Source organism: Lepidochelys kempii, chromosome 12 (assembly GCF_965140285.1).
Source record: "Lepidochelys kempii isolate rLepKem1 chromosome 12, rLepKem1.hap1, whole genome shotgun sequence".
NCBI classification, from domain to species: Eukaryota; Metazoa; Chordata; order Testudines; family Cheloniidae; genus Lepidochelys; species Lepidochelys kempii.
In genome coordinates this window covers 26160439-26186768 of record NC_136391.1, presented here as the reverse complement: position 1 = coordinate 26186768, position 26330 = coordinate 26160439, and the positions used below count along the sequence as shown (strand labels likewise).

Genomic DNA, 26330 nt, shown 5'->3' with positions numbered 1-26330 from the left:
AAAGGCAGGGCTGGGCCTCTCCCTCCCTGCGGGGCGGGCTTCAGTCACCTCACGGAAGATGGGAGAAAGCAGCCACCTTTCACTCAGAGACATACCAGCCCCAGCCCTGTCGCTCCGCGGGAGACCCCCGTGCGGCGCGGCCCGTGGGGCGGAACGCTCGCTCCTGCAGGGCGCCTCAGCCCCGCGCCTCGTGGGAGGCACCCGCTGGTCTCTCCCGCCTCAGGCTGCTCTAGCGGACAGTTGCGCGGTTGCTGGAGGGCAGCTCGCGCAGCGCCTGCCAGTGGGCTCAGTCCTGTACCGCGGCCCGGGCCCAAGCTGAAATGTAGGGCACGGCCCATCCGAACTAACGCCGAGTTCGCCACGCGCCAGCTTCGCCCGTAACCCTCCCCGGTACCCACCCCTGAGCCGCTGCATTTATTACAATCCCCACGCACTGTCCTCCCTTCCCCAGTGAGAGCTGCCCATACAGAGGGAAGAACCTGGCTGTCCCCTCTTCATGTGCCTGGAGCCAGTCTTCTACAACCTTGGGAACAATGAGGACTCACTGCTTGGTGGGTTTCTTCTGGTAGAGGTGACAAGGATAAAAGCGTCTCTCTCTCCGCCCCCCATCTCTCTCATCCTTTCCATCCAGAATGCTTTTAATAGTAACACAGTCTTTAGCATTTTTTGATTGCTGCACAAAACTGCATAGTTGTGTCACAGTGATGCCAATCCTCCCTCTTGTGGCTTGGGGCCCAGGTTTGAGAAGATTTTCCCATAGGTGATTATACTCCCAATTAAAATACTGTTCTAGTACTTCCTTCCATTAACAGGTTTCAGGTACAAGAGTTTATTATTTTGCTTAGCTTTTATAAAGACAGGTTTCAGAGTAGCAGCCGTGTTAGTCTGTAGTCGCAAAAAGAAAAGGAGTACTTGTGGCACCTTAGAGACTAACAAATTTATTTGAGCATAAGCTTTTGTGAGTTACAGCTCCCTTCATCTGAGGCATACACTGAATGCATCCGATGAAGGGAGCTGTAACTCACAAAAGCTTATGCTCAAATAAATTTGTTAGTCTCTAAGGTGCCACAAGTACTCCTTTTCTTTTATAAAGATGTAATAATGGAACAAGCAGATTGGTTTAAGTCTCTGCTTTGACATAAGTCAGCAAAGTGTAAGTGACTAAATTTAACTTCTGATACCACAGAATAAGACATTGCATTGTTTGAAGGCACTTGAAGAAATAATGATCAGAAAATTCTACATATTACATGAAAACAAATATCTTCCATTTTATGGTATGATTTACTTGTCTTATCCTCAGAATAAAATAATAAGAATACCCTTTATTTGCAATAAAATTTTAATATTGAGGAAAATACAGAAAGGTTCAGTTAGTGGTAAACATCACACTAGTGATATTTTATAGAATGGAGCAAACCTGACATCAATTACAATTTCCAACATATATATTGTAGTTGTTCTACAACTGGAAAGTTGCTGAAGTCTGTGACATTCCACTGTAAATATAGGTGTTATTAAAAATTACAAATTGTCCTGTAATTACTTTGACAACCTCTTGAGCAGCAGCACCTATTAAAGGGAAGGGGAAAAAAGAATGACTTTGGTGGGTAATTATATTTAAAAAAAAACGAGAACAACAGTATCTGGTCTAGCTTTCAATATAAAGATGAAATAGTTTGACAGATTGAGTTTAAATGCTTTCCTGAATCATGGCAAAAAGTAATTTTCGTATTTGTTTTTCAATTCAATTTTTTAAAAATGCATATACATATAAGTTTACGTAAATATTTTTACCATGTGAACTGGTGAAAAAGAAACTGATCTTTCTGAATAAATGCAAGAGAAGTGTCTACATCACCATAACTGATATTTTTCCTAATCAATCATTTTTCTAAAACACTTCCTCCCCTCCCATTCAAAAATCCCCTTTCCTTTTAAAAGAGATTATGCAGTCCAGAGTCTGAGTATTGGAAAATTCAGGTGATAGAAAAATTAGCTAGTAATTAGCTTCTCTACAATGTTTCATTTCTTTTTAACCGTTGAACAAGCTCTTACATTTTATTTTATTGCTATAACCTCTTTTAATACCTCTATAAAAATACTGTGTTCACATTTTCTTTGCAATTATAGAACACTTAAGAACCCAGATCTTGTCTTCATACATTTTTCTAAAGTACCATGTATACCCATGGCAATATAATTTTCTTTAACCTTAAAAAAAAAAATCCAAGTTGTGTATATAACATTAACACTTTAACTGGTACTGTAAGACAAGTAAGCAAAAACAGTTAAGATTGCAATAATACTTCTATTATATACATTTTAAAATGATTTACATCTTGGTTATAAAATATTTATTGCAGCCTGAAATAAGGCAATGTTGGTTAGGTACAGATTTACAAAGTTTGCAGAGTTAGCACTGTCTACACTGAAATTAGAACTAAATTAAAATTAGTCATATTGTATTATTGTTTCTGTCAATGATACTTTCACTGGTCATATATACACATTATAAATTTTATTTTAAACTAGAGTAATAAAAGCACAAGTAGTATAACTGGCCTAATAAGGTCATTTTGTAATTTTCCATTATTTCTTTTATTCCAGTCTGATCACTTTCTCAGCCAACTTTTTCCATATAGCATACGACACACTGACTTTAATATGTTGCAGTACTAATGCAGCCTTTGTCTGCAGCCCATAGTTATTCCCTTTTCTCCAAATATACTGAAGAGGAATACCATTAAAATAATAAAATATAGCTCAGTTGACAGTTCTAAATGGATCTGTGAAAATAAAGTGGTATTCTTACCTCCCAAGAATGCAGCGATAGTATGTGGCTCAGCAGCTCCATAGCGACAACTACATAGCAAAAAATAAAATAATCAGTATTTTAGGGCAGTTTAAATAAACTAATGAAAGTGACATCTTATCATACAATACTTACAATTCATGGACATAATCATCCTTCACTGTTACAGACAGCCCATATTCCTGAAGAAAGCTACTGAGGCAAGATTTCAATTTTCCAATATCATCTTCCACTTGGTAGTTATACACACCTAGGACATAAAGTATGAGCCATTTCTCCTCACTGGACTTTAATATGCCAGAGTTTTAACAGGTCCAATAATTTTTTAAATTGTGCTGGGATTACCTTCTTTGTTACTGCAGTCATTAACGTTTTTATTCAAGTAACATACATTCGTATTTAATTATAGCTCTAACAATGTCCATCAAATACCACTGATTATGTTCATTCAGCAGAATAATAAATCATCATGTAATTTAACTATAATTTTTACAAGCAATTAAAACCATCATCATCAATCTGCATTAATTTGTTAATCTTAAGAATCTGGTCACTTTGTAATACTTGCACAATAAATGTACTCTAGTTTAGTTCAAACATTTGCTTAATCATGTTTTATAGTTCATATGTACTACTGTCTCATAAATTAGATTGTTATATTTCCAAGAGTGACTGATATATGTATCTAAAACTATTGTAATAACCTACCTGGGTATCTACCATGCTGTTTATAAAATCTATCCACAGCTCGTAGCATTAAGTATAGCACTATCTCACTGTCTGGATTATCCATGCTGGAAACTGAAAATGATAAAAAAAAAATACCAACCCCCCCCACAAAATACAGATTTTAAATTGGTTTTAAAATAGACTTGGAGACTGATGGAATGAAAAAAATACTTCACATTTACTTGAGTGTAACACACATTTTTTACAGTTTTGCCACCCCCCCCACCCCCCCCCGTGGGAGACAACTGAGAGGTTTCCACTTCAAGCTTTGGTAATGGATTGTTTAGATATGTAATTTCAAATGCCAATGATAAGTGACTAATTACACTAAATGTTATGTACCTATATATTTTTATATAATCTCAGTTTGGAGCTGTCCACGTGTTCCTACTTCAACTCCACCAATGTCAACAATTGCTTGCTTGCGATATTTACCTCTAGTCATAATTTGAGTTTCAAAATTACACTTGGCAAAACTTGATTTTTATTTTTTTTTTATAATTGTGATGGATATAGTCTATTTTTAAGCATTTTTAAATATTTTTGTTGATTTAAATATACACAGTTGCAGGAAATTATGGGGGGAGGTCAGACAATTATTTTAATGACAGTAGACATTGAGTCTCAAAAAGTTAAACTTTATAACCATTAGAAACACAAATTGTCAACATCACATCAAAATACATGAAGTACATATCCTTAAGTCAAACTTACTTCAAGAAGATTTTTCTTATCTGTACATTTTGATTTTTAAATCAATGGAACTATTTTTTTTTTGTTCATTTTCATTCATGAAATCAGTGTTTACCAATACAAATCTAATCTTTCCAAGCCTATTTATAATGTATATTTACAGAAGAAAAACTAAGGGCAATAATTATATAATAAATGGAAGTCTCCTTACGATAGGCACAAAAAATGATGTAGGGATAATATATATTGAGCTTTTTAAATGTAAAATTTAAAAAGTTCCTAAATTATTGTACCCAACTTAATATGCACCAGTTCAAGGAAATTTTACTTATGTACTTTGTGAATGTGACAAACAATTCTTTTGGCCAAAATATTATGACCAGACTGAAAAGACACACAGTAAACGACTGCTGTTTTCTAAACAAGTACTGTTTCTCTTTTAGTATTTACCTTGGAATTTGGAGTTATATATGTTTGAAAAGTCTGTAGCAGTTATATGCCTAATTTTTATTTAATGATCCTTTGCCACACAATTTATTCACAAAAAACAACAACAGTCAGTGGCTAAAAAAGAAAATTAATCTTTTGCTCCCAAGGAAGAACCCTTCTAGTTCCTGTTACAAATAACTAAAGTCAGACAGGAGAAAATATAATTTAAAGACTATAACACCTTGATAAGGATGAATATTTTACTTACATGGCTGCTGAAGAGAAAATATCTGCCAGGGAAAACTACCACACACATTAATTCAGTGGCTCATCTTTGAGCTTTTAAAACTAAATTGTCAAAAAAAAATTTTTTTTAAATAATACTTTGAAATATATACAATATGTATTTTCTATTTAAGCATGGTTTTCATGATAAAAGAAAGAAGTTTAAAGAAAAACTATGAATAAATAAAAAAATAGAAAGTCCTTACTAATTTCATCCTTGTTAAAAGTATTTAAACCATACTCTTCAGACAGGGATCTACACCGCACTACTCGAAGAAACGCTGAGTTGCTGCCTAAACAAAGAACACCGAAAAGAAATATTGGAGCACTGATTGCAAGGGTGCAATATTTTCTTCAGGCATTTCAGAATTTACTTACTGTTAAACAATGTAGAGTAAATCTATCACCAACTGATGTCATTTTAGTTTTTATTGTATTTCTTCAGTTGTGCAATGTAATAAAATCTTTTAGATAAGAAATGTTTCTTTAGAGGTTTATGAAGGTAAACAACTTTATTAAAATGTTCTATATTTGTGTACTTCAAAATTCCAGTCATGTTGCCTACTGCACATGATAAGGATTGTCAATACATGTGGTACCAGACTCCAGACAGGATGATGCCCCACCCTCCTCCTCTTTATGGTCATCTGTTGGACCACAGGCATCAGCCCCACATTTTCTTCCTCTAGCCTCCCAAAAGCTGTTCTCTTTCCTAAGTTGCACTAAATAGTGCTGCTTCCTGCAGCTCTGCCTACTTTCTCTAGCAGCAGGCAATCTAGAGAGAGCAGCATTCTAAAAATCAGTGGTTGGGGATGGGCAAGAGTGAACCTGTGGCAGTGGTAAAATGGCAGAAAGGGGAAGAAAAAACTAAGACAAATATGGATGAACATAGGGAAGGGGGAAAAAAACACTGCAAACAAACCAAAAACTCTAAATACATGCCGCAACTACAGCACTTCAAGTACAACAAATACTTATTGTTTCAGATGGCTGCTGTTTTTCTTGGCATATGCCCTAGTATTTAATATACAAGGGTAAAACAAACTTTGCCCAAACGAACAGTAGTTTCATCCAGAATCATCAGTAATTAATTCTATTTATTTTATTTTTGTGGGCATATAACATTCAGGCATCTGCCTATAGCTTTCCATACACCTTATTCTGACAGGCACTAAGCACTTGCAACTTGCATTGAAGTCAGTGGGAGAAACTTGTGTCCATTACTTCTCAGGAAGAGGCACAACATTTATAATACAAAAGAGATTCAAATACTGAGCTAGAGATTAATATAGCTACATTGTGAATAATTTTAAGACTTCCTGAAAATTTGTGTGTGCATAAAACAAGAATGATGTAATGCTAAATCCAAAGATACTTACAAAGCAATTTTAACTCTTTCTGTGAGATTGACTCTGGTGCCTGCAAAGGAACAAGAATATGTTTGTTCCTGCACAAGGCAATGAATGGTTAGATTTACATTTTTAAAATTATACTGAAATGGATGTTAGATCAAAAGTTATCCAAGGAAGACTTCTTATGTGTTCATATGTCCCTTTCACTTAACATTCTAAATAATCACAGGAAAGTACACACAATGCAGAAATACCCACTGTGCGTATAGTGAAATCATATTGGAACTTAACTACCACATTCTCTTGGAGAGTTTTAGTAAAGTCAGCTCTTTACTGTCTCTATTTTGCGCCTTTCCCCATTCTTTACAGATTACATGGAAAATTATTGTCCTTTTGAGATACATTAAATGAGGTTATAACATAACTACCTTGCCTACTGACTGTAACAATTTAGCAGCATGGTTACCCACAGCAGCAGCATCTCTCTTTGCTTTTTCACGGTATCTGTAAAGGGTCAGAAATAGTTTTAATAGTTTAAACTGTAGTTTAAAGCTACAGTTTTATTTTAAGAGCCTGAAATTGAACAACACTTCTATAACCCTTCTTACCCTATCTGTTGTAAACATGAATAAAGTCAGAAGATCAGCTACCTCAGCAGCAGAAGAGCCAATGGTACCAATCACATGACTGTTTTGCTGTAGCTCTAAGCTACTTGTAGAAGCAGCTTCATAACTCAGTGCACTGGAATGTCTTTGCAATTAGTAAGCATTAAAAGGAATATTACTGTGGAAGGTTACAGGGCAAAAAATACTAATTCCTTTCAACAATGAGAGGACCAGCACTAAAGAAAACTTTGAACCAAATGCACTATACAACTACAACTGACCAATTTTTATATTGTATTTTATGATGTTTTAACTGTATTGTATTAATTCTTTGGGCAGCAACCCATGTACCTCAGCAGCAGGGCACACTATGAAGCTCAAAGTGCTACACCTTAAACAACAAGGGAACCTAGGAAGACGCATCATATCTGGCCACAGCACTTTTACTGAAGGAATATCAGGACTCATAAAAACCATCCTCAAACCATATGCCACACAAAGGGCCAGCTTCCTCCAAGACACAACTGACTTCCTCAAGAAACTCAAAAACAACAGCAACCTCTCCCAGAACACCATCATTGCTACCATGGATGTCACCTCCCTATACATCAACATCCCGCACCATGATGGCATTGCTGTCTGCTTCAAACACCTTACAAGATAATGAACAATGCTCGAAAATCCAACCCAAACACATCAAACTGATCCATTTAATCTTCACCCACAACTTTACATGTAACAACAAATACTCTGTCCAAACAATGGGAACAGCTGTGGGTACTAGGATGGCTCCCTAATATACCAACTTTTTCATGGGCCACCTCGAGAAGAATTTCTGAGCAAATACACCATGAAACCAATGATATACCGGAGATATGTTGATATTTTCATCCTCTGGAGAGGCAACCTAAACTCCTTCACAGATTTCCACTACAGCTTCAACCAACAAACTCTTTCTAGAAAACCACTGCCACACCAGCATCAACTTCCTGGACACTAAGATCAGCTTCAACAATGAAGAACTAGAACTGACTATACATAAAAATCCCATTGATCAAGACACGTACTTCCACGGAACCAGCAACCATCCCAGACACACCAAGAAGCCTGTTGTCTAAAGCCAGGCACTCAGATACCACAGAATTTGCTCAAAAGATACATATCTAAACACACTTAAAACTGCCTTCACTAAACAAGGACATCCCACCAAATACCCCTGACGGAACCTGCTTCAATACAGAAAACAAAACCAAAAACCTAAAACAAAAAACGCGCTGACCACACAACCCTAGTTATTACCTGCTATCCCACTCTAGAACACATATGGGATATCAAACAATTGATGATTTTATCAAACCACCCATACTTGACGGGGACCACATCCTGAAAGAAATCTTTCCCAAATGCCTTCTTCTGGCATTCAAAACAACGTCCTCCCTCCCTCAAGCTCATAATCAGAAGCAAGTTCCCCACAGACCAGGACACACCAGCTCAAAGCGACACCAGACCCTGCCAGAATCCATGAAAATCCATTGCTACAATGACCAATACCTCCCCACAACACACCTTTCAAGGTCCATGGGTCACACACGTTCTTATCACATGTGGTATACCTCATCCAGTGCATTAAATACCCCAACAGCTGTGTGGGTGAAACCAGATAATCACTACTCTCTCAAATGAGCTCACAAAGCAAAATGATAAAGGACCCTACAGCCCATGGACAAAACACTTTTCACAAAATGATCATTCCATATCTGGCTTCTCAATCCTCATCCTTAAAGGAAACGTGCACAACACTTTCAAAAAACGAGCCTAAGAACTGAAACTCGTAACTCTGCTGAACACTAAAAACCATGTACTTAATAGAGACACTGGTTTTATGGGTCATTACAACAATTCGTAACACACCCCACTGTCTTCTAATCCTTAATTGCCCACTTCATTTTAAATGGTCTCCAACAGCATGCAAAGAAACCCTTATGCTTAACAATTTGTCATCTTGTATTTAGCTCAGACACACTGGTTACTTTCTCCAAACTGAGGAAGAGCTCTGGAAAGCTCAGAAGGTTGTCTCTTCACCTACAGAAGTTGGTCTAATAAGAGATATTTCCTCAGCTACCTTGTCTCTCTCATATCTTAAATAGTTATTTTCAAAAAAATTTTCTGGAATGAAACGAAACATTATGCTAATATTCCTTTTAAATATACACTGAAGCGTATCAAGGAATTATTCCTAATTTTACAAAATAGGTCTGTAAAACAATATAGACCTTCAAGAATTTAGAGAACTAAAAATGTCTTTCATACCTATGCAAACCCAATAATTCACTTAATACTTTGCTGTAATTTCATTTTTGCAGGATGAGGCAACGGGTTCATTTTTTCTCTCCTTACATGGAAGGACTCTTACTGGGGAACGCTCTCCCTCCCTCCTCCTCCTCCCAAGAGGAAACACTTTTTACAGAACTCTCCACAAATATATTAAAATCCAATCTACATTATATTTGAATGCCGTCTGTGACGGTTTCGGGGACATGTCTGTATTGCATTATTAATTCTGTTTTGTTTTATGAATACCATTTATGATTGCAACTGTTGTTGTAGATTAGTACATCCATTTTGTATCTGAAGCTATGTCCAGAAAGCTGTGGTGGAGCAAACAGTGAACAACATTTTTCCTACTGGATTTGGAGCCTAAAAATTTGCCAAGACTCAGACTACACCGAGGACTCATAAGGGTCATGAAGTTACACTGAGGGGCAACGCGTTCAGGACTGTTTGCAGTTTTCTCAAGAGCTGTAACTAGTGCTGCTTAAAGAGTAAGTGTTTATGGTTAAGAACTTCCTTTGCTAAAATGTATATTTTCTTGTTTTACTGCCATATTGTCTCTGAAAAGGTTACCTAGAAAGCCAGAGCTCCCAGAGCCAGGTGCTCTCCTGGAAAATGTGTCTTAAGCAACTATGGGACTCAGGAGGGCTGAGGCACTGGTTCTGGGATCTAGGCAGCCAGATTGAGCAGTTCTACTGCCCAAAAAGAGTGTCAGACATGAGACGTTTACACCTCAGAGCATGCTTAAGAGACCCAGAGGTAGGAACAGTGATCACTTCCCAGAACTAGGGCGCTAAGAGGCATGTGGGCTTCAGCAGTTGGATCCAATCAGAACAGACTGGTGTCCATCCAGATAGGAGGGTGGGACTAGGTTATAGCACCATCTAGAGTCTAATTATTTTTTTTTAAGTGAGCTCTGAGAATTTGGCCCATCCTGTGAAATCCAAATCAATGCCCTTCATTACTATAATGCTGATTGTCTTTGAAGAAGAAACTCAAGTACTTACACATTTTGCAATTTGATAAATTTACCCGAATCTGCTATCATATCAGGAATAGTGCCCCGAACAGGTAAATTTCCTTGCCCCTCTTTTGCTACAAATTCCTTTACAGCTCGAGCTAAAATCCAAAAGGAAGGTGTCTGCAAGAGTACAAACAGCAGTAATTTATTTTTCTTGTACACAAAAGTATTATCTGTATCAATATTCCTAAACAAACATCTTATCCTCAGTTACTCTTTTTACCTGCTGTGTGAGATTGATGCAACGATCATCATTAAAAATGTCTTCAATACAGCTTGGAATCTGTAAGAAAAAAAATATATATACACACGTGTATTTACCCAAGTTTCTTATTCAAGAATTGTCCCAAAAGTAATTATATGGGCAATTCAATATCTAAATGACATTAGACTTCCTAGGCAAAAGTCATCTTTTCTGAACCTCTACGAAAGAATCTGTCCCACTGGCTACAAGTACTTTGGGAGAAATTACCTCTTTACTATCATATTTAGAAAAGTGTCAATTGCTAAAAGTGTAGGCTTCTAATTAACCCAAACTTTACACACCAAATCTGTCCTTAGCAACACCCTTGCAATTTCAATGAGAACTGGAGAGGATTTAAGATATGAAAACATTTGCCCCTAATGTTAGGAATTACATACATTTAGCAAGGGCATCATTTCAGAAAAATTCTGGGGGCGGGAGGAGGGGGAAAATGTGTCAGTATACAGACTATTTCCAGTCCCAAATAGCAACACAGATTAAAAAAACTGGGCAATTATTGCTTTCCTAATGACTCCATCCAAAGTTGGGGGAAAGGGAGAAATATAACTGCCCACCCTATAGCGAATGATGCTCCTGGCATTTAGTTTTGGTCATGTTAATAGATTCTGGTTATGTCCACACTAATATTATTGGTCAAATAGGAGTTTTGTTCCATCAAACATTCCTTTAGCCCTTCACAAATCAATACAGTATGTTAACTGGGCAGTAGACCAGTTCTGCAGTAACCTGAGGCTTGCTAATAAATACGAGTTGTACGTGTCTTCAAGAAAAGCTTAACACCTCAAATACACAAGATCATGTAACAATGTCTTCCAAAACATAGTTTGTTATAAGAAATCCATAGCACTCTAAGAACTTTCTGTAGATCTGTTGATTTATGTTAAGAACTGGTAATTTCTATGCAAATTAATACTTTAAATTGAATAAGAGTTGTAAAATTTATTTCACACTTAATTCTTTTAGACACTCATGAAAGTACTGCATGTTCACCATAAGTGATACTGTGGCAATGTTTCTGACACTGATTTTAAAGACTGTGTTCTACTATCTGACTTTACTAAGTATTTTTAATGAATTTAACTCCTCAGCAAGGAACACAAGACCTTTAACATTAGTTAAGCAGCAGAGCTTAGAAGAAGGAACATATCTTTCTCTGATACGAACACCCAATTTCCATTAAAAAAAAGAGAGTCATGTGATGATATCCAAAAATAAGCCTTACTCTTCTTAGGACCATTTAAAAAAAAAAATTAGTTAATGCAGTGTTTATGAAAGTGAAAGAAGAATAGCTCCAATCGGCAGTGTGGGGGCAGGTGCTTTGTACGTTTCCCAATTCAACACTGCCGTTGTATTACAGCCCAACTGGAACTACCCTCTTGAGCACATACTGCTACTCCTGCCAAGTTGTTCCAGAATGTCTGTTTCGTTTATAGAGAAAGCGATTAGGAGGAGGTCATCAAACTAACTTTGACTGTAGATTTGCTGGGGAATTTTTGTTCTGAAAAACAATGATACTATCAAAGATACGTGGTCCCCTTAGCTCTTCAAATGCATTATGTTCATCATCTAAAACTTAATAAACTACTTTTACCTTAGTAACATTTAGTGCTGTGTTTACATTTTTTATAGCTTCTTCAAAGTTCTCTTCATCTTCTGGGATCCCATTTTCATTCTTTAAAATTCCTGTTTGAAAAGAAACAAGTAACACAAGCAAAAATACAAACTCCACCTCCCACATTACATTTATGTCCTGGCAGCATATTAGATTTTCTCTGGGAGAATCTGTGACATATCACTGTTCTAGTTCTGTCATTACAAAACATATACATCTCACCACATTAACAGACAAGAATGGCTACCCTCTCCCTCATCCATGTGTACAAATACTTTGATATGGTATTAAAAATACTTTGCACTCATAACACCTTCCATTGTAAGATCTCAAAGTTTATGTTATGAACATTAATGAATTAAATGTCACAATGTACAAGATGTAGGGAAAATGCTATCACCAGTTTTACAGATAGGGAAAATAAGGCACAGATGGAGCATGTAATTTGCTCATGGTTATATAGAAGTTCAAATCAAAGTCTGTAACAGAATCCAGAGGTCCTGAATTTCTGTCCGGTGCTTTAATCCATAGAGATATAGATAAATAAGATCATTCTCTCTCACGTACAACTGTTTCTTTCTCTTATACATATCAAATCTGATGTCTGTAAAGTGAATTGCAGGTTATGAAACACTGAAGCTCTCTCTTTACTTGACACAAAACAAAAATATAGTTGAATAATAAGTAAGAGGAGATAAGGAAATGTTACTGACTGTAAATATTGTTAAAATTTCTACTGTTTCACTTTAATACTTACTCTAGGATGCAGCAAAATTCAATTGGCATAAAATGCTGCACTTCAGTTCTACTAGGAAGCCAATCTTTATTTCAGTGCAAATAAATTATTTATTGAATAACTTACAGTGATGTAAATAGGATTTAGATATCAAGAGAAAAACAAATCCATTTGTTAGTACTAGTAATTAAGTCTGTTTATAACTGGAAAGAACATGGCCCTGTTTCTATAGCAATTTAAAATGATTTATTTACATTTCTTTTAAAAATACTCTACATTTTAATGCTTGTGAAGGGTGCTAGATTGACAGCCCTTAACAGCAAAGTCATCCATCCAAAGACTAATTACAATATAGTCACTAGATATGTAAATTTCTCCTTGCTACCCACTAATGGGTCTCTCCACAGAATCACCACTTCTTGGGCTGAGAAAGTAATTCAACATCCATGCTCATCTTAATCCTTGACCTTTCTGCTGATGCAGTTAAGAAAAGAACTAACTTTGAAACTGATCTGTATGTGTGCATAAGCATCCACATTCATGTGCAAGCATGAGAGATGTGGACACAACAGTTGGAAAATAAAATAGGTACAAACTTATTTCACACTGGCCAATCAGCCAACAGATATTTTTAGGCTGGTTTTATACTAGTGACATAGCCTCTCAATTCCACTAATAAGGAAAATTCAGTCCCCTACTTTAGCAAAATTTTAATGTTAGAAAAAATTAGATATGTTTTCCAAAGTTAGCATTTGTCTTTTCTTTAAAGAACTACAATAGAATGAAGGTCCTTGCCCTTGCTTAGAAAAAGAAACAAAGTATTACCAGCTGGCTTCATAAGCAGACTCAGGATGCTAAGACTCACCTATTCAAGAAATCATGAATCTGCATTGACTTAAGTTCAATTTTAAGCCACAGTGACAAGTTGTGTCTTGTATAATGTCTTTTCATAGTGGCGAAAATGCCCATAACATATATTACCTTGTCTAATCAGCTCTCTGAAGGCTTCCTTTTCTTTGTAATTCCTAGGTATCAGTTCACTTTTCTAAATTGAAAGTATAAATAAAACAGATAAATATATAACAATTCTGTCACATGACTACCTGCTAGATAGTTTGTGTCAAAGTTAATACACATCTATGTGTGTTTCAGTAAGTGATAAAGGAAACATAGGGTAAAAATCAAACCAGGCACTTTTCAGTAGTTACAGGCTTCACTCAGTGCCCAAAAATAAATCTTTGGACACTGTTCAATGAGGTACTTTTATCACCTGTCCAATTCTTTTTTCCTCCCAAGTGATCTAGTTTGGAGTCAGATATACTTTCATTAAAAGCCTACATTAGAAATACTGGATGCTATATGTTTGATTCATAAGACATCATCAACATACCTCATTGTACCATTTTGCTAAATATTTTGCTACAATCACAATCCATGGAGTGTGGCTATGGTCCTGCAATCAACAAACAGAAAAAAAAATATCTGCAAGTAGTTAGAAATAGGTTATTTCTTTAAAGCTAACAGCACTGTATGTTAGATCACCACAGTTTGAAAATCCTGTAATATTGAGGCACAATAGGAGAGTTAAGAACCACACTGCTGATTCAATAAAGTTTCCTAGTTTTTGACAGCAATGCCTGTAACATTATGTAAACAGATTCTGAAATTAAATGAAATTTCAAATAAGTTTGTCAGGGATGGGATGGTATCCCTTAGCCTCTTTGCCAGAAGCTAGGACTGGGCAACAGGGGATGGATCACTTGATGATTACCTGTTCTGTTCATTCCCTCTGAAGCACCTGGCATTGGCCACTGTCAGAAGGCAGGATACTGGGCTAGATGGACCATTGGTCTGACCAACTATGGATATTCTTATGTTTGTCATATCTCAAATAAATCTTAAAAAGGGGGAGCAAATAAATAATAATTTTCTATAAAAGTTATGATGTGCTCAATTTTGAACTTTTACAAATAATCCAGGAAATAATTTGATGGTCAAAAATGCATTATATAGTTTAAAATCTAAGTCTGAGAACTGCAAATTGCACAATTATTGGTAACTGTCCTGCATGTGAATTTAATAATTTTAATTAAGTTTAAGCCCTCTTAGATCGAAAGGTCTAGTATTATCATCATTAGGATAGTGACCACATGTCGCAATTTCGATAGGGCTGGCCTATATTTCTAATCTCCTTTTTCCTGCCCTAACCTACTACAGGAAAGCTAAAGGTCCTTCTTTTTAATATTGAAACTCCCACTGTACTCTCTTTGGAAAGTAAGACCTGCTACTAAACCTGTGACAGGAGCATGAAACTTGTATTTCCACAAGTGAAAGATTTAGGCCACAAGTCACTGTTTAGAATCTTCCTTCCCAATTTACATCTTAAAATGAAGACCAATTCATACCCCTCGGTTCTGTGAGTACTCACATATACTATAAGTATCAAATACAGAAGCAGTTTTTATTCTTGCTGTATTTTTTGCACTAATATAATGAATTTTGAAATCATGCCAGAAGAAAGCATTTTTAAAACTAATTCGCCTATCTTCACACTGATCTCAAATCAGACTCCATATATTCTTGACATAGCAAGTGATTAAAAAAAAATATTTAATGAGCAGAAACATTTAGAGATATGGCTTCTGCACCAAACTGAATGATCCAACACGTATCTGACCAATTTCCAGAGTTCTGGCATGCCTAATGCACCATCAGGGTCAGGGTAGAAACTTCCTGAGTGTAAGTGGCCAGGTACTCATTTACTTGGAAGGACAAAACCTTGTCTCAAGTATTGCTGAAGAACGTGCAAATTAGAGCTCTGTATAAGACCAAAAGCTTGTCTCTTTCACCAACAGTTGGTCCAATAAAAGATATTACCTCACCCATCTTGTCTCTGTACAATGTCAGTCAGTTTCCATTATCTGACTGGAAAAAACATTTTCCATACGGATTATCTATTTGCTTTCCTAACTGCTCAAGCGCTACTCATACAGTAATCCTATCCAAAGTTTTTATTTTTTTTTAATTTGTAGGTTTGGGATTTGCTGTTTGAACTGAGGGTTCCAGACAATCATTGTCAAAAACCCTTTTTTGCTTTCCTCCTTAACTAGGGATGGCCATGCTGCACAGAGATCAAATAGAGGCAGGTGTGAAATGGTGGTTTAAATTTTACCTCTGCACTTTCCTAATCTTGGTGCTGCCCTGTGAAGGTCATTCTATCTGCCCTTAGGCTGCTCTAATTTGTACTGGGTTGCAACGACTACAGGGATCGAAAGACACAGCCAAGGATTGGCATAGCACAGGACATACCAGCCACATCCTCTTTCCTCCTCCAGCCATAAAGGGAACAAATGATGCAAGAGACTTCATGTTGGCTCTGTACTACCACTTACCATACTTTTATGGCCAGATTACACTAATCCCACCTAACATAAGGAAGGATGTTTCCCAAAAATGTGGCTTCACAATGCGTACTATGTGAAGTGATGTTTACAGTAGCACACAAAGTTTGGTATTTTAACTCACGATTAGCTTTTGTGATAGCCAAATTCACTGAAGGTGTCCACAGTTAAATCCTTTAAAAAAAAATAAAAAATAGGACCCTATGCAGGAGGAGAGACCCATCCACATGGAATTACTTGCAAGAATGGGACCTATTTTGAATGCATTTTAGAGCACAGAATGCAAGTCTCATGCCAACCTTTTTTTCCATATGATCCAAGTCATAAGACTGAATGTGTTCCCTCAGCTCTGGAAATGGGTTGTCCAGTCTCAGATCTTCTAATGCATTGTCTGGATGAGATTCCACAACTGCCAGAGATACACAAGATAGTTTAATTTGAAAGATAAACAGGACAGATTGTTACAAAATTACAGGTTACAAAACATAGCAGCAAATATTCAGTGCTTGGGTATTTACCTATGTGAGTCCCACTAGCATAATTACACATTAATGGAAGTAGTGCCTCATTGTAAATGTATTCCATAATATAATGCAGTATAGCATTAGACAAAAGTCTCCCATTTTGCTGCATCATCAGGTTAATTACTTGTTGCATGCAATTTTCAGTAAGTCATGTCCACAGCTAGAATGATTTTTATAGTGGGAAATTCCAACTGCAAATGCCAAGGATATTAGTTAACACTAAATACTTCACAAGGTAAAAATGAAATAGTTCTTTAAACATATAAATCTACATATAAAACTTCTAGAAAAGAGCTTTCAATTCCACTTTTAAATCTATTTAAGTCCAATTTCTGAAGAAATCTCTTACCTGGATGTTCCTTAATAATAATTCTCATATAGCCAACTAGTCCATAAGTCCTACAGACTAACAGAGGGATGTTAGAATTCCAGAGAATTTCAGCTAAACGTACCAATATACTGAAAATAAAAATAAAATGACTCTTAGAACGTACAAGAGATAATCAAGTGTGCAACAATAATTTAAAAAAAAAGTTTCCCATGAGAGAGGACTTTGAAGCTAAAAATAGAACATGACCAAAAGGATGCCATAAATGTATATGCAATAAGATCAGAAGAGATATTTTAAATACTACACCAAAAAGACATTATCAGATAATTTATAGCCATAGACTCTTTAATATTGCATTGATTTCTATGGTCCCAAGCTTTTAAAAGGTCAGTTAAAAAACAAAACCAAAAACACGAATGTAGGCAAATAAAACAACAATTGGAAAGAAAGAGATCAGTTGGATCCATAAATTGTAAAGTGGAACTCCTAACAGACAGTCCTGACAAAGCCACATGAAATTCTTCTTACTAATGTGTGGCAATACAATTCCATACACAGTTAGAAAAGAGGGAGTTGGATGGTGATAAACAGACCTCCACAAAGACCTGAAGATATCGCAGATCCCATTACATGTGAGGCCTCAAATTAGATGACTAAGCTGACATAGCTATGGTGGATTAGGAAGATCTCCCTCACTAGAAAGAAGAACTCAACATTTAAATGAATTTGGAGACCGTGCCTTACAATGAGTCAGTACAAAAACTTTAAAAATTTGTGTATTAACACACAAAGGGTATAATGAAAATCACCACCATAAAGCTTTCCTGTCTATAAATGTTGCATATGACAGCAAAAAGCGATGTTGCTTCACATAAATTATATCTTCCCACAATAAAGCTGCAAACAAAACTGTAATTGTAAGAAGACTGAAAAATATGAACAGGACTCTACCTTTCTGGTAACTGGGTTGCAATGACTAAATTAAACCGACAGAAAAATGAAGGATCATTGTCTAGAAGTTTGTCTGGACTCTAAATAAAAGTACAAAAAAATTCACATACATTGGAACATAAATTTTGCTTTATCTTAGAAAGACATAAGCATATCAAAAGTTCAAGTGAACATGTGTGTTCAACACTGGACTTGGATTCAAAATGCTAGATGTGGCTTCTGAATCTTTATCATTAACTACAAACGTTATTTAAGTATATACTTAAATGAACTTGACCCACATAATTTGAGATCTTATTTCCAGATCTGTATTATCATAAAATTCTCACATTGCAATTACAGAAAAATTTGTAACTAATGATTTTATTTTGTCATACTTTGCCATGCACTTAAACACCAGAACATAGCAAGGAATTCAAGGATACAAACCTCCTCCACAAAATTTCCTGAAACATCATTATTTAATTCTTGTAAGAGCTCTGTGGCACTTTGGGCTCGGTTCTGTTTTAAAACAATTAAAAATATACCTGTTTAAACATATCTGTAATTTACATTTATGTTTTACATACCTTACCAATAGCATACATGCTATATTACAAATAAGTACATTATGGAATATTGATATAGTTCAACTATTTCAAAATTCACGTTCACCTTAAAATCACTATGTAATAGCAAGGATTTTGTTTGAGCCAGACTTTCCTTTAAAAAAAATAACAGTCTAAAAATGGAAAAATGTAATAACTGGCTTATATCTAATTTTAAAAATCACTGTATTGGAAGCACCATAAGCTCCTGATGCAGCTTTCTTAAGCACTGTTAAGTTAAAAGCTAAGCAAGCTCTAATGAAACTCCGAGCAGCGACAGCAAGAAGATATTGAAGTGAGAAAGAGCTATTGAAGATACTTACAATGTAAGAAGGAAACAGCAGAAGAGGAGGCCAAAGGATGGGGCGAGGGGAGGGAAGGGTGACACAAGGGAAGATAAGCAACAGCACCTGCTAGCAGAATGGTGAGGACAATCCCTTAATAAGACCCATTCTTTAGTCTTAACCATTCTTATAACCGCTATAGTTCACCAATATTCAAGATTGGAGCTTATCTCACTTACCGTATATGTTAATTAACTTTAGGTAGATGGCACAAACCCAACTAAAGCTAGAAAATGCAAGTCAATGTTCTTTTAGATAATGTAGGTCCCCTCACCATTTTAAATCTTTTTTGTAAATAATGGTTTTACAAAATCTTTTCTACTGATAGACTAGAAACAATAGTGATGAACAGAGACAGAATACAACTGAAGGTTTTTTTTAAGTTAACAAAACTGCCCCCTACTCCCTCTCCACTCAGAATCTTATTGATTTCTCAAAGTTAAAAAAAGAAGAAAAAAAAAAAGAGGTAAGACCCCGTATGACCGTCTCCATCCCTCTCCTCGCTCTAGTGCACACTCTCCTCCTCCACTCTCACTGACATTGAAACATCTTCCCTATTCTCCAGCTCTTCCCTGTGCCCCAGTGACCCATTCCATCTCCTAACCTTCCTAGTCCCCTCAACCTCTCATTTTCAAGAGGTTTATTCCCCTCCCAATTCAGCCTCGGTCTTCCTCACCTTAAAAATTCACCATAGGCCCTGAATCCCCTTCAGATTATCATACACATTCTCTTCTCCCATCTCAAACAATTGTCTACAACCATCATCTTGAGTTTCTTTCCTTAAGTTCCATTCCACACCCTATTCAGTCTGGCTTCCGCCCTCATTATTCCACTGAAACTTCTCTAACCAAGGTTTCTAATATCTTGCTAGGCATAACACGGGCCTAGTGCTCCTTTCCCATAGACATCCTGAGTCCCTCTGACACAGTCAACCATATCCTACTCTTGGAATCTTATCCTCTCCTGGTTATCTTACTACCTCTTATTGTTCTTTCAGTGGGCCATCATTTCCCGCACCCTGCCCACTCACAAGCAGCAAGTTATATGGACCTGTGGTGCCCGTGCTCCACCAATATTCAGGAACGTACGCCTGGCTCCACCAATGTTTGGGCTTATATTTTCAGAGCCGTCCCATCCATAGGATGGGCCAGGGCAACCACCCCAGGCCCCACGCTTCAGGGATCCAGGACGGCCTGGGGAGTTAGCGGGGGCCCTCATGCTAGCAGCAGCGAGCGACCCAGACCCAGCCCGCCCTGCCTATTCCCACCCCTGCTCCGCCCTGCCCCCAACTCCACCGCTTCCCTCAAGCCCCCGCTCCCTCCCTGCATCTTTCCAGCTTCCGCCCCCTCCCCCTGCCCTGGACCCTGCATCCCCCGAAGCGCGGAATGGGATGGCTCTGCTTGGACCCATTCTGAGCACCACCAAAAATTATACAAACCTGGTGTATAAAAAAAACTACTTCAGGTTTTGGTGCAGGTCTCCCAGGGCTTTATCCTTGCCTCCCTTCTGTACTGGATATCATCTTTTTTTTTTAAACTGATGACAAATCTACCTGCCCACCCTGGACTTGTCTTTCTCCATCAAGTTTAAGTCACAGCCAGGCTTTTCAACATCTCCTTGTGGGCATCCAGCCACCCATTTACACTCAACATGGCCAAAACTGGGCTTTTGTTCCCACACATCTCCTGAAGCTCTGTTCTCCTCACTCACTACTATAGAAGAAAGGAATTTTTTATCTGTGTATGTCTAACTTTCATTTTATACACGAATCACTCTCTCAATATACTTACAAACCGTATTTAATATTGCTTTACCTGGCCAATATTGCTTCTTTGTAGAAAGAAACTGAGAAAAAAGAGACAGTAGAAAGCGACATTAATAATATCTTTCACAAAACTAAAGCTTTTAAGCTTCCTTCCAGTGAAGAACGTATTATATAGCTTCATGCAGAACAAAAGAAGTCCTTTAATATCTATTTCCTTCGATTATTAATTTTATCACATCTTTCACATGATTTCTTTGAAAACAGTCTTTTTGAATCTTGTAAAGTCAGATTTTTAAAGAAGCGTTATCCCAGTCCCGAAAGCCCCATAATCTGCAAACTCTGTAGCACATGCAGAATTTCACTCTTCCCAGTAAGGAACTCATTGCAGGTGAATATTCATCCTGCTAAATAATTAAGGCCACTATTCTCCTAAATTTTCCATGCAGAGGGACCCCTACGCTCACAGAGCCCTTCTAAAAATCAACAGAGCTTCATGTGGGCGCAACAGTCTGCCTGCACCTTACAGGACCAGGGCCTAAATTATTACCATTAAATATCTACACAGAGTCCACAGAAGTTGCATTTTTATGTAAATTTACATATATTGTTTTATTTATGTAAGGGTTTCTAGTCTTTCCCTAACTGCATGCATTTTTCAGGAGTTATGGAAGCATCTGAAGGAACAGCACGCTTCTTCCTTCTCCAGACCTGAAGAACTCTGTGTAGCTTCAAATCTTCTACCTTCCGCCAACAGAAGCTGGTCTAATAAAAGATATTACCTTACCTACCTTGTCTTTCTAAATAAAAGTAATAAGTTTGATGACAAAACAGTTTAAAAGCCATGAAACTATATTTAGATATATAACAAAGTTAGGGGAAACTTAAGTCACAGTAGGAGACTAAGATATTCACTACACTTCCTTGTATTTTTTTAAGAATATGCTCTTTCCAACTAATGCACTTAAAAATAAGGCAATTAATAAGAAACTCCCAATTAATAGGAAGTACATTTCACAACTACTCAAAAATCTACCCCGAAAACAAAACAACCAGTTTGTTTTGAGCATAACTCCTACAGTTATAGAAAGTTAACCATTATTTTTAAACAGCACTTAGTAAAACTACTGAAACCTTATCACTGCTTTATCATTAGTAGAAAACTAATGGTAAACCTACTTATTTCCGACATCTTCTCCAGTGACTTGATTCCCATCAACAATTGTAAATGAGCCAATACCTTGAAAATAATACAGTAAGAAATATGCACTCTTAATTATTCAAACTGAAATTCTTACTAAAATTTACAATTGAAATTTATTTACCTGGTAGTACTAAATTTTTGAGGATTTCAGTTCCTGTGGCTGTTGCATTTATCATACAAACATGAGCAGCTTCTAAAGCTTCTTGTCCATGATCTCCCCACAACCTACAAAACAAGGAACACAGAAGCATTCACAGGAAAAAGTAACTTGTGGTAGCAAATACAGTCTGAATGGCAGTGGGAATCTGATGTCACAGTCCATGTGGTTTAGCATACCATTTCCCTGTACACTATTAAGTAGTATATATCAAAACATGATTTACACTGGGAGTTTTGTCACCGACTTCAGCAAGGCCAGGATTTTGCCCTTAGTCCCTTCAGATCTGGGGGAAAAAATGACTATGGAGAAGACAGGACAAAAGATTCCAAACCGTCAAGCAACAGTTAAACCATTCATATTGTTCTGTAAGACTTAAAAATAAATTCATGAACTACTGCAAGTGCTTTCAGACAGTGGTTCGCAGACATGCTCCTCTCTCACTGCTGAAGATTTTTGTCTTCAAGATGCAACACAGTCTGTATGGTGACCCAGTACAGATTTTTTTAAGCGGTTTCCAAAGAATTATTTGACCAAACACCTAATTAGCTTTTTGACCCAGAGCAGGTGTAATTCTAGCCTTTATGGTTGCAGAGATAATTTCCAAACATGAACCAAAAATGAATCCATACTGTTTTCCTGTAGACTTACTCTGAATAACAGCAGAGGTGCTAGAGCTGTAAGAAAGATATGGAGCAGTCTCATTAATTTTCACTGCTGTTACTGGAAACTAGGGAGCAATGACTTTCTCAAGAATCAAGTCATTTTCACCCCAGTACAAGTTTATTAAACTCTGAAGATAAGCAGACACTTGAGCTATTGACTGGAGAGTCAGACTCAAAAATGAAACTAGGGGAGGAGTAAAGTAGATTAGTTTTTTTAAGTGATGTGACAGGTAAATACGCCCTTCCCAATTTGCAGCCTTAACAGTGTTTTTTTGAACAAAAGCTTTGGGAATATTGACAACTACTGAATTCCCACACACTTTATAATACCGATTTAACGGCTGACATAAAATGGATTTTTAAAAGAATCCAGTTATAAAAGCATGACATATGGACATCCTCTCCAAGAATTCACTAATGAGCACTTTTTGGATTATAGAAATAAACGAGGCAGTATTGACACTTATCATAGAATATTACGGTTAGAAGAGACCTCAGGAGGTTATCTAGTCCAATCCCCTGCTCAAAGCAGGACCAACACCAACTACATCATCCCAGCCAAGGCTTTGTCAAGCCAGCCCTTAAAAACCTCTAAGGATGGAGATTCCACCACCTCCCTAGGTAACCCATTCCAGTGCTTCATCACCTCCTAGTGAAATAGTGTTTCCTAATAGCCAACCTAGACCGCCCCCACTGCATCTTGAGACCATTGTTTTTTGTTCTATCATCTGCCATCACTGAAAACAGCCGAGCTCCATCCTCTTTGGAACCCCCCCTTCAGGTAGTTGAGGCTGCTATCAAATCCCCCCTCACTCTTCTCTTCTGCAGACTAAATAACCCTAATTTCCTCAGCCTCTCATAGTAAATCATGTGCCCCGGCCCCCTAATCATTTTCATTGCCTTCCGCTGGACTCTCTCCAATTTGTCCACATCCCCTGTGTGTGTGTGGGGGGGGGAGCCAAAACTGGATGCAATACTCCAGGTGTGGCCTCACCAGTGCCAAATAGAGGGGAATAATCATTTCCCTCGATCTGCTGGCAATACTCCTACTAATACAGCCCAATATGCTGTTGGCCTTCTTGGCAACAAGGGCACACTGCTGACTCTTATCCAGCTTCTTGTCCAGTGTAATCCCCAGCTCCTTTTCTGCAGAACTGCTGCTTAGCCAGTCGGTCCCCAGCCTGTAGCAGTGCATGGGATTCTTCCATCTTAAGTTCAGGACTCTGTACTTGTCCTTGTTGAACCTCATCAGATTTCTTTTAGCCCAATCCTCCAATTTCTCTAGGTCACTCTGGACCCTATCCCTACCCTCCAGGGCATCTACCTGTCCCCCCAGTTTAGTGTCATCTGCAAACTTGCTGACAGTGCAATTAATCCCAGCATCCAGATCATTATGATCAGAGCAGATGGAAAACTGCCTCCTCTATGCCCCCAATTAGAAAATGTTGAGTTTCCAACAAAACCATTGAGTACCAAGACATTTCAGTCGTCAAGGGCTTGTTTTGCGCAACAAAATCGTTTTTCACAAACATTAACATCCTCAAACCCTCAATTTTCCCCGAGGCCGGTGTGCGCGTGTGGCCAGCCCCCTCTTCAGTAACACCCGCCCCGCCACAGGCGGCGGTGAGCCGAGCTGCCCACCCACCACGCCCCCGCCCCGGGGAGCGCTTCGGACCGGAGCGGTCCGGGACACCGGGAAGCCGCCTGGGGCCAGACCCCGCAGACCCCAGGCAGTGCGGGGCAGACCCCGCGGGGACGGTCACTAGCCAAGTCGTGAGGCGCACCTTGGCGCGGGGAAGGCAGCGCGCAGGGCCCCACAGCCTGGTACCGCCGGCCCGGCAGGCGGCTGAGCCGGTTGCCCGGCAGTCTGCCGGGCGGCCCCCCAGGAGAGGGGGGAGGAGCGCTGCGCCCCCCAGTGGTCCAGGCTGTAGCCCCACCCGGCCTTGGGCCGGCCCAGCGACCTGAGAGCCGGCCCGAGGCAGCCCCCGCTACCTGAGCTGCCGGTCGTATTTCTGCTCCTTCATGCTGAGTCCGCCCTGCTGCGCCATGGCGCCGGGCCCTGCCGGTAAAGCACCCGGGGTGCGCGCTGCCCTCTCCTGGACACCGTCCGGATCGGCCGCTCTGCTGTCACTGAGCATGCGCGATCGATCTGGACATGCTCAATGGCGCCTGCTGAAGGCACGGTTCTCCCTTTGCCCTTCTCTTTGCCATCAGGATGCAGAGGATGGATGGGCGGGGTCTGGGCAGAGGGCAACACGTGAGTCCACAGGACGATAAACCCTGTGGGGCTGGAGGAAGGAGGGAGCAGACAGACACAATTAAGGGGAAAGTGCGGGAGGTAGGGTAGGGGGAGGAGAAGCCCTGCTAGGCAAGTAGCTGGGGTAACGCCAGGATAGGGAGGGTCTGAGGGGATAAAAAATAACAAATGGAAGGGCACAATCTACAGTGTTTGGGCTGTACATATGTTACCTAAGGTATTAGGGTATGGGTGAACCCTTTATTTTGCGTGTTTGTTTCCGTGTTACAAAGTATTGAAAGCTGTGGATGGGTCTTGAAAATCACTAAAACATGTCTTATGTAATTTATGAACAGTTCCTTTGCAAAATTAAGGTGTGGGTGACACAGGGCTTTTCCTCCCCAGTAGATGATCACTTTCAGTCCTACATCCCTTTCAGGTGTTAAAGGGGACAGTGTAGCCCAGTGTCTACATAAGGCAGCTTTTCTCCATCTTAAATAATGTACTCAGCAGCTTTCCTTCCTCCCCCTCCCCTGAATTGTTTCATAATGATCATACAGGTTTTTCGTGCTTAAAATAACTCCTTGTCAATTTACTAAGGTATAACCTGTCTGCATATAACCTCACAGCAGTTCACACATTTGTCTGCTGGTCATATGACTTTCCTTTTGGCGAGAGAGGCAAAATAACAGAATTATAGTTTATAAGCTTATAACTTATAAATGTCTATATATTTAAAAGAACATAAATTGTTGGGCAAAAGTCAACATGGTTTCTGTAAAGGGAGATCATGTCCCACTAACCTATTAGAATTCTTTGAAAAGGTCAACAAACATGTGGACAAGGGGGATCCAGTGGACATAGTGTACTTAGATTTCCAGAAAGCCTTTCACTAGGTCCCTCACCAAAGGCTCTTATGTAAATTAAATTGTCATGGGATAAGAGGGAAGATCCTTTCATGGACTAAGAACTGGTTAAAAGACAGGGAACAAAGGGTAGGAATAAATGGTAATTTTTCAGAATGGAGAGGGATAACTGGTGGTGTTCCCCAAAGGTCAGTCCTAGGAGATCTGAAGAAAGGGGTAAACAGTGAGGTGGCAAAGTTTGCAGATGATACTAACCTGCTCAAGATAGTTAAGACCAAAGCAGACTGTGAAGAACTTCAAAAAGATCTCACAAAACTAAGTGATTGGGCAACAAAATGGCAAATGAAATTTAATATGGATAAATGTAAAGTAATGCACATTGGAAAAAATAACCCCAACTATACATACAATATGATGGGGGCTAATTTA

At 38.4% G+C, this 26330-nt stretch overlaps 1 protein-coding gene across 3 annotated transcripts; it reads right to left on the bottom strand.

Annotated features, from left to right (window-relative positions):
• Positions 1-1324: 1324 nt before the first annotated feature.
• Positions 1325-24936, bottom strand: NAE1 (NEDD8 activating enzyme E1 subunit 1). 3 transcript variants are annotated; one of them, XM_073307942.1, is made up of 20 exons: positions 24792-24936; positions 22099-22202; positions 21953-22013; positions 20826-20856; positions 18510-18581; positions 18081-18160; positions 17148-17257; positions 16574-16683; positions 14264-14326; positions 13855-13918; positions 12117-12208; positions 10484-10543; positions 10247-10380; positions 6732-6807; positions 6331-6370; positions 5158-5244; positions 3524-3616; positions 2951-3065; positions 2816-2865; positions 1325-1572 (listed from the first exon to the last, which is right to left on the bottom strand). In XM_073307942.1, exons 1-20 carry the CDS (start codon positions 24845-24847, stop codon positions 1463-1465), a joined length of 1608 nt encoding a protein of 535 aa, XP_073164043.1. In that variant the 5' UTR covers positions 24848-24936; the 3' UTR covers positions 1325-1462. The 3 variants fall into 3 exon arrangements, with proteins under 3 accessions (XP_073164043.1, XP_073164047.1, XP_073164046.1); XM_073307946.1 differs by lacking the exon at positions 24792-24936 and adding an exon at positions 24584-24657; XM_073307945.1 differs by lacking the exon at positions 3524-3616.
• Positions 24937-26330: the final 1394 nt, after the last annotated feature.

Coding starts and splice junctions, on each gene's coding strand:
- NAE1 (XM_073307942.1), bottom strand. CDS start 24,847: ATGGCGCAGCAGGGCGGACTCAGCATGAAGGAGCAGAAATACGACCGG. Junction 18,161..18,509: donor CAGGAAATTTTGTGGAGGAG/GTTTGTATCCTT, acceptor ACTTTTATTTAG/AGTCCAGACAAACTTCTAGA. Junction 14,327..16,573: donor TGGATCATATGGAAAAAAAG/GTTGGCATGAGA, acceptor TGTTGATTGCAG/GACCATAGCCACACTCCATG.